Source organism: Myotis brandtii, unplaced genomic scaffold, assembly GCF_000412655.1.
Source record: "Myotis brandtii unplaced genomic scaffold, ASM41265v1 scaffold187, whole genome shotgun sequence".
In the NCBI taxonomy this organism is placed as follows: domain Eukaryota; kingdom Metazoa; phylum Chordata; class Mammalia; order Chiroptera; family Vespertilionidae; genus Myotis; species Myotis brandtii.
Genome location: NW_005356944.1, coordinates 5,260,482 through 5,268,690, shown reverse-complemented (window position 1 = coordinate 5,268,690; position 8,209 = coordinate 5,260,482). Strand labels below are relative to the sequence as shown.

General features: G+C 46.3%; 1 protein-coding gene and 1 pseudogene across 1 annotated transcript in view; one reads left to right on the top strand and one right to left on the bottom strand.

Annotated features, from left to right (window-relative positions):
- NAT10 (N-acetyltransferase 10 (GCN5-related)) overlaps positions 1 to 6,210 on the bottom strand; it is a 31,060-nt gene extending 24,850 nt beyond the window's left edge. The window contains exons 1-4 of the mRNA XM_014538167.1: positions 6,049 to 6,210; positions 5,102 to 5,193; positions 1,977 to 2,148; positions 383 to 505 (exon numbers count right to left, since the gene is read on the bottom strand). Coding sequence (XP_014393653.1) covers positions 383 to 505; positions 1,977 to 2,148; positions 5,102 to 5,193; positions 6,049 to 6,156 — 495 coding nt within the window. The 5' untranslated portion in view covers positions 6,157 to 6,210. The remainder of the gene's footprint in view (positions 1 to 382; positions 506 to 1,976; positions 2,149 to 5,101; positions 5,194 to 6,048) is intronic.
- LOC102248027 lies at positions 3,669 to 4,992 on the top strand (annotated as a pseudogene).
- Positions 6,211 to 8,209: the final 1,999 nt, after the last annotated feature.

Genomic DNA, 8,209 nt, shown 5'->3' with positions numbered 1-8,209 from the left:
AAATGGTCCTTCATTCTCCACTAGGATAAGGGCCAGTGAAGAACTCTGTCCACAGCCCCCTTTTTTGCAACACACAGATTTAGGCACTGGCATGAGTCTCTGCTATTACTATTTCAGAAATTTAACTCTCTGACAGCTGCATTGCCTCTGAATCTCACTGGAATAGAATTTGCAAATGCCCAGCAGCAAATGCAAAATTCAGAGATTCCTAGGCACACTCAGGGCCATTTCACTGCAGTGACTTTCTCATTAGCTGCAGTCCAAGAGCTCCCAGCCAGAGACTGTGCTGACCACTCACTGGAGTTAGCTGCTCAACAGGAATTCTTCAAAGTGGTCTACAGATTTGAACCCTCCACAATTAAATTATAAAACAGACACTTACCATGGTCATCGTGTATAACTGCTTGAGGGAATTCATGGTCCGTAGGAGAATAACCACCAGCCCACCACCTTCCACTGTTTCTACAGTCCTGGCCAGCAAGTTTGGAGTTAAAGCTTCAAAATCCTGGAAGAGATTTTAGTACAAGCTCAGGACCACACCCCTCACCCAACTCACTGACACACACACACACACAAACACCCTTACCTTACTTAGGGGGACCACAGAAGAGAGCGCAGCCCTGGAGAATAGGGGTACCTGGTTTTACATGTCAAAAGTGTTTCTAATAATCTCTGATAACATACATTTTGGACAGCCATCATCCAGTCTTCACTAATTCAAACTTGAATTTCAGAAACATCTCACATTCATTTTGATGTTTATAGATGGAAACTGTAACTGACAAAACTCAACTACACCACATGGGGGAGCCATTGCTTAAAGGAGCCACCGTCACTGCCACTGGTAACACTGTAACAGTGGTGAGTTTAACACTCCCTATGGGTCAGTAATCAGAGTATGAGGCAAAATGCTTTTTCCTGGCCTCCAAGGTGGGATGCAAGCCAGCAGTGGGTGGCACAACCCACTGGAAGGCAGAGGGGGGAAAATTAGAACTTCTAGTCATGATTTTCTTAGTTTATATTTTGTAAGGTCTGCTTTATAATGTATGTAATCATAATAGTACTTGTAAATAAACAGATACCAAAATGCGGGGATTTGTGCTTAAATGTCTTTTTTGTGCGTGTGAATCAAAGAATAAAACAAAAACCATGTGAGCTCAAAACAAAGACAAATGTGAAACAGTCTATTAACTTGCCTGACAAAATAATACGTACCAGTGAAGAAATTCACCGGGTAGTTGTGTGTGTGTGTGTGTGTGTGTGTGTGTGTGTGTGTTTGTATAGGGGAGTTTAAGGACTAGAAGGGGCAGGAGAGAGCTGGTGGGGGTTATGCCAGTCAAGCACTCTGGACAGGACATGAGCACACAGGTCTGTACCCAGTTGGTTAAAACAAGTCCAACTTGTCACCAAAATTTTCAGTTATTTCCCATAAAGACCTGGAGTCACTTGAAGGTCACAGTGCTTTCTTTATCAGCTTTAGCCTGTTAGAATCAGTTGTGACAGAACATCACTGCCAGTTTTGGTATCACTAGACAAGTGCCACTTTAAGTAGAAACTGTTCTCTTAATACGGGATGAATTATCGTTTGTTTGAAAGTGGCCAAGTGGCCCTAACCAGTTTGGCTCAGTGGATAGAGCGTCAGCCTGCGGACTCAAGGGTCCCAGGTTCGAGTCAGGTCAAGGGCATGTACCTTGGTTGCGGGCACATCACCAGTAGGGGGTGTGCAGGAGGCAGCTGATGGATGTTTCTCTCTCATCGATGTTTCTAACTCTCTATCCCTCTCCCTTCCTCTCTGTAAAAAAATCAATAAAATATATTTTTTTAAAAAAAAGAAAATGGCCAAGTGTTCCACTGATAATACTTGAGGGAGGAGGGTTCGTGTGAATCTTCTCTTGCTGCCCACTGCTCTCCTGGGGAACCAGGCAGCCCAGTACCCCCCATGCTGCCTCCAGGCCAGGCTGGAGGATGGCACCCACCTGGAGAACACACATGCCGAAGGTATTGCCCAGGATCTTGTGGGTCTCGTTGTAGTAGCAGTAGCGAATGTTTGTGGCGGCGACAAAGAGTTCAAAGGGGTCATCTTGCTTTATGTTCAGTGTTCCGTTCTTTATTTTTTTCTGTAGCTGACGCATTCTTTTCTTCCGGTGACTGCAATCACCCCCCCATCCCATGAGAGCCAGTTAACCAGAGGGGCTAGAGAATTGGGAGCAAATGATCACCGGCTTAGACCCTCAGAGCTGGGAGGGAAGCTGGAAATCGCAGGGCTGATCCCCGCCCCTGAAAGGGGAAGAAAACCGGAGCGGCACTGGAGCAGAGCGGTTTAGAAGCTGGGCTTCGGAGGGGGACAGAGGCAAGCCTGTGTGTGAACTCGGCCGTCCTGCTCTGTCACTTTAAAAGCACGGTGATGAGAGCACCGAAACCTTTTGGCCAGAGCCAGGGCTTGAAACCAACCTCAGTGGCCTCGTTACCTCAGTCTCAAGCCGCTGCTTCGGCTACAGGCTGCCCTCCCCAGAACACCTGGGAAGGCGTGGTGAGGGCAGGCTCGTGTCCTCAGCTTTCCTGCACGAACCCATCACTTCCTTCCCACACCGTGGGAGCAAGTCCCCGAGGGCAGTTCTAACCCAAGACAACACTGTCAGGGGGACAGGCACTGCAAGAGGAGACAAGCGCTGAAGAGGCGGGGCTGCGGGACCGAGGAAAAGCTTCAGGAAGGAGGCAGCCCTGAGAGATGTGGAGCATTCGCCGGGTGTGGCAGAGGCAGCGGTGGCACCCGGGGCAGAGGAGGCAGCAGGTGCGAAGGCAGGAAGTTCCACCACAGCAGAGAGCAGCCAGGGCTGGAGATAGGACTTCAGAGTCAGCATCAGAGACAAACAGATTTGGGAATAAAGGAGGAGGCCCAAAGACGGAATCACACATGCTGGCTGGGCTCAGCACAGGAGAAAATAAAATCAAAGGGAAGAGACGAGCACAGGAAGGTGGTCTGAGTAAGAAAAGGAGGGCATTTCTGAGGTTATCTGCCAAGTGACAGCATTCTGCACCCCGGACTCCTCCACACACAGAGCTGTTGGTAGAACTGCCAAGTTTCTACTAGGTAACCGACCCACCTCCCCTGGCTCAGTGGCTGGGGGGAGAGGGGTCTTTCCACAAGAATTAGGGAGAAAGACTGAGTCTACATATAAAACTCCAGTCTGTGTCTGCAATAGGGACAACAGAAAACAGAAAGCTGCCCTGGACAGTGTGGCTCAGTTGGTTGAGCGCTGTCCTATGCACCAAGAGGTTTGCAGGTTTGATTCCCAGTCAGGGCACAGGCCCAGGTTTCAGGCTTGCTTCCGGACCTGTACTTCGTTTCCTCTCCTGGACACTCTATCCCCCTTTGAAACTTTCTCCTTTTTCCTGTTAAACATGCTCAGCTTTCTCCATTATATTTATAAAAAAAGCTACATACCCAGCTTTATCCCTCGGTTTAGCATTTTTACTCATTCTTATTGCCAAACAGCTTGAAACAAAGCCTGTTGCACTTCCTGGCCACCCTTGTGATCAAATTGTGTAGGGGGCATGCAGGAGGCAGCCAATCAACGTTTCTCTCTCTCTCTCTCTCTCTCTCTCTCTCTCTCTCTCTCTCTCTCTCTCAAGATAAACATTTTTTTTAAAAGAAAGAAAACAGAAAGCTGAGCTAAAGTGGGAAAAAACAGAGGAGACATGCAGAGATGAGAGAATGAGCAAAGACTGGGAGCATTGTGGCTCTCCAGCCCGAAGCAGAGCAGAGGTCTCATCCCCTGAGGGTCATGAGCTGTCCCCTCTTCTCCAATACACTCCCTTTGTACCTAAGTGTGTTTGTGCTGGAGGTCTGCTATTTACAGCCCCAAGTCTTAAGTTCACAGCTTCAAAAAGATAAGATTAGGCAGTACCATGTCAAATACAGCAGTAAACTAGTGGAGGAAGAGCTCTGAAAAGAAGGAGAAAGAGGAAGAAACGTTATCGCATTGGGCATCGGGTCATCAGTGATATCCAAGAGCACAATTTGATCACAAGGGTGGCCAGGAAGTGCAACAGGCTTTGTTTCAAGCTGTTTGGCAATAAGAATGAGTAAAAATGCTAAACCGAGGGATAAAGCTGGGTATGTAGCTTTTTTTATAAATATAATGGAGAAAGCTGAGCATGTTTAACAGGAAAAAGGAGAAAGTTTCAAAGGGGGATAGAGTGTCCAGGAGAGGAAACGAAGTACAGGTCCGGAGAGCAGTTTGAGAAGAGATCCAGAGTAGACCAAGGGGTTTGCTTTAAACATGGGATGAGGGACATCCTCAGAAACAAAAGGGAAGGAAGAGGGAGAGTGAAAAATTGAGGTAAGAAAAGGCAATTAAGGGAGCTTGCATTACATGGGCTTAGGAAAGTAGGAAGAAAAATCACATGCAGAAAGCAAGGATCTGCACTGGGGACTTAAAGAGCATGAAAATGATTTGAAACTTGTTGTCAGGAATGAAGGCAGACACCAACTCTAGTATTTTCTCTAGTTGGAAATGTCCTCAGAGACAGCACCTCCACTAACAATCCCAGAAAAACTCAAGAAATCATTTCCTGCTCTTCCGGGGATGGTGACTTCAGGTACTCACCATGGTCCAGCATCTGCCATACCGTCGGAGGCTGTCCTACAAGACAGCCGCTAACAAAACGAGGCTGTCCCGAGCCCCTGGTAACACAATTGTTTACTTTACACCAAGAAGGTTGGGAAAGCACCAAAGTCTGCATGTGGTGCGTGCCCAGGCCGGCTTCGCGGAGCTCGTGCCGTGAGACCTAAAGTTCTAATGGGGTTGTCTAAAACGGAAAGCACATCAGCAGGGCCTACAGTGGATCCACGTATGCTACATGCATCCGTGACAGGATCAAGCGTGCTTTCCGTATTGAGGAGCAGAAAAATCGTTGTGAAAGTGTTGAAGGCACAAGCCCAGAGTCAGAAAGCTAAATAAATTTTAAAAATGAAGCTTTTTTGAGTAATAGAAACAATTAAAAGGCTCAAAAAAAAAAGTAAAGAAATCATTTCCTGGCACTTAACTAAGGAGCAGGAATCGTAAGTAGCACGGGACACTCAAAGGGCCGAGCTTACCTGCTAAAGCCCAGCTCTTTCTTGTAACACCACAGCACCGAAGGCCGAGCCTTCACGGTTGCTTTGGACAACATGTGATGGAGTATGACCACCTGCCAAAGGAAAAAGTCACAGAATCTCAGAACCAAAAGTGACCTTTGAGTCTGCCAGGCCCAAGACTTCATTTGACAGATGTGGAAACTAAACTGAGGGCCAGGGAAGTGCCCAAAGTCACAAGGCTAGTAGTGCTCAAGATGGGACTAGAAGCCACACCCCCTTAACCTTGTGCTCAGTCCACCACCCAAAGCATCTAAAGTTGTTAACCTGTCTGCTAATATTTCTAACTATAGAGTATTTATCACTTACAAATAAAGAAAGATTCCCCAGTTGGCATTTTACTTAAAGAAAACCAGTCAAGCCCCTACCCGGTTTGTCTCAGTGGATAGAGCATTGGCCTGTGGACCGAAGCATCACGGGTTCAATTGCGATCAAGGGCACATGCCTGGGGTGCAGGCTGGATCCCCAGTAGGGGGCGTGTAGGAGGCAGCCGATCAATGATTCTCTCTCATTGATGTTTCTATCTCTCTCCCCCTCTCCCTTCCTCTCTGAAATCAATAAAAAATATATTTTAAAAAAAAGAAAACCAATCAAGCCGGACCAGTGTGGCTCATGGTTGAACATCAACCTATGAACCAGGAGGTCAGGGTTCGATTTTTGGTCAGGTCACATGCCCGGGTTGCGGGCTCAATCCCCAGTAAGAGGTGTGCAGGAGGCAGCTGATCAATGATTGTCTCTCATCATTGATGTTTCTATCTCTATCCCTCCCTCTTCCTCTCTGAAATCAACAAAGAACTTTTTTTAAAGAAAGTCAAGGGACCTTAATGTCATTGTGCTAAAACCCCAGAGGGCCTGTAACATGCCGACTCTGGGGGCTGCACAGTAAGTCAGGAGCATGTACCAGGTCTTACCTGATCTTTTCCTCGATCTCCAACCACAACAAAGAGAGACCTTTGCCGCTCAGCTACCCCATTCTCGATGAGAATCCGGATTCGGTTATCTACTTTCTTCCGATGCATGGTGAGTACTATCACTGAAACAGAAAGGGAGGAAGCGCACTGACATGAGCTCCAGATTCTGGGTGAGGAACATTAGCGGCTGCCTCCTGTGGGGCCAGGGACTGTACTAGGCACATTTACAGGTAACATCTTAACCCTCAAACAGCTCTCTAGGGAAGACATCACCCTCATTTTTTTAAAATTAGGAAACTGAGGCTTGGGAGGTGAAGAAAATGTTCCTTCAAAGTGGGAAGTCAACAGGAAAGCTGCAATTCACAAGTAGATGGAGGAGCATTTTAAAAAATCAGAAACAGCCCAAGCTGGTTGGGCTCAGTGGACAGAGTGTTGGCCTGCAGACTGAAGGGTCCCAGGTTCGACTCCAGTCTACTAGGGTACATGCCTGGGTTGCAGGCTAGATCCCCAGTGGGGGCGTACAGGAGGCAGCCAATCAATGATTCTCTCTCATCATTGATGTTTCTAACTCTCCCTCTCCCTTCCTCTCTCTGAAATCAATAAAAAAATATATATTTTTTTTAAATCAGAAACAATGTTCAAAAAAATAGTGACTATACTATATAATGGTATATCTATGGGATATAATAAAGCAGTTTTCAATAAAACTTTTTCAAAATCATTAAAATTATCTACAAACTAGAGGCCCAATGCATGAAATTTGTGCAAGATCAGGCCTTCCTTCCCCTGGCTGCGGGCACCGGCTTCCCTCCAGCTCACGGGACCCGGGCTTCCTTCACAGCCCCGGCTTTGTCTGGAAGGTCGTCCTGAAGGATAGCTAGAAGGACGCCTGGTCTAATTAGCATATTAAGCTGTTATTATTATAGATATGGATATAGATGCTCATGAGAGAATAACATGGCAGGATTAAGTATGATACTGGGTTTTTTATGCACATACATAATACATGGGGGGGTGGAGGGGGAAATGCCTGGCCAGTGTAGTTCAGTGGTTGAACCAAGAGGTCACGGTTGGATTCCCAGTCAGAGAACAGGCCCAGGGTTGCTGCTGAAGGCTTCACCAATGGGAGGCATGCAGGAGGCAGCTGATCAATGATTCTCATCATTCATGTTTCTATCTCTCTCCCCCTCTCCTTTCCTCTCTGAAATCGATAAATAAAAGTATTATTTTTTAAAAAAGAAGAAGAAAAAAAGACTGGAAGAAAACACCAAAACATAAAGTAGCTATTTCTAAATTTGCGATTGCTGGTGATTCGTATTTTGTTCTTCTTTTTTTTTTTTTTTTGAGGTTTGCTTTTTAAAATGCACATGCCAGGCAGACCTCAAAAGTTATTGTAATTACATATAATAAAATATCACATCATTACCATAATAAATACACCAAAGAAACATCGGATATGTTAATCACATTTATAACATGAAATTTTAAATGTTACTTAGAAACTCCAGTGTCTGCTACATTCTAAATGTAAAGCTCATTAATGGAACCTTAACCATGCCTTTACTGTCCTCGTAATTCCCCAATCCAAACATAGAAATTAGCAGTTCTATTTTACTATAAACACTACGTCGCAATCAGTGGTTCCCATTTTACAAGGAAAGGAGCAAGTATCCCAAGGAAGAAAAGCTGTGGCGACAGGACGCAGACTCAAGTCTGCCTGATTCGGAAGCCTGAGGTCATTCCAGTTTTTCTAACCTGCCCATCTTGACGGCTGAGTTGCGGGCCACATAACGACCCCATTATAATCCATCATGGGACTGCATTTTGCTCGTTACCTGGGAGGCCCAGAACAGTACCAGACAAAGTCTTGACTTCTGATTAAAGTCTGAGATTGCTGTTGCCATGAAAGGCTGAATGGAGGAGGAAGGCCTTGGAGGAGGAAAAGGTGATTATTTTTCATTCACTCATCTGTCGTCTGGCACATACACATGGCATCCATATGCCAGGCACCTTCAAGGAGTGCTAGTAAACAAACCGAAGTCCCGAATGCGACTGCTGAACGCGGAGCATGAAATGAACGAGCACCGGCGAGCAGCTAAGCGTGGGAGGACGTGGACTCGGACTGCCTCCGCTCAGCGCCCAACGCGGCAACCAGATCCGC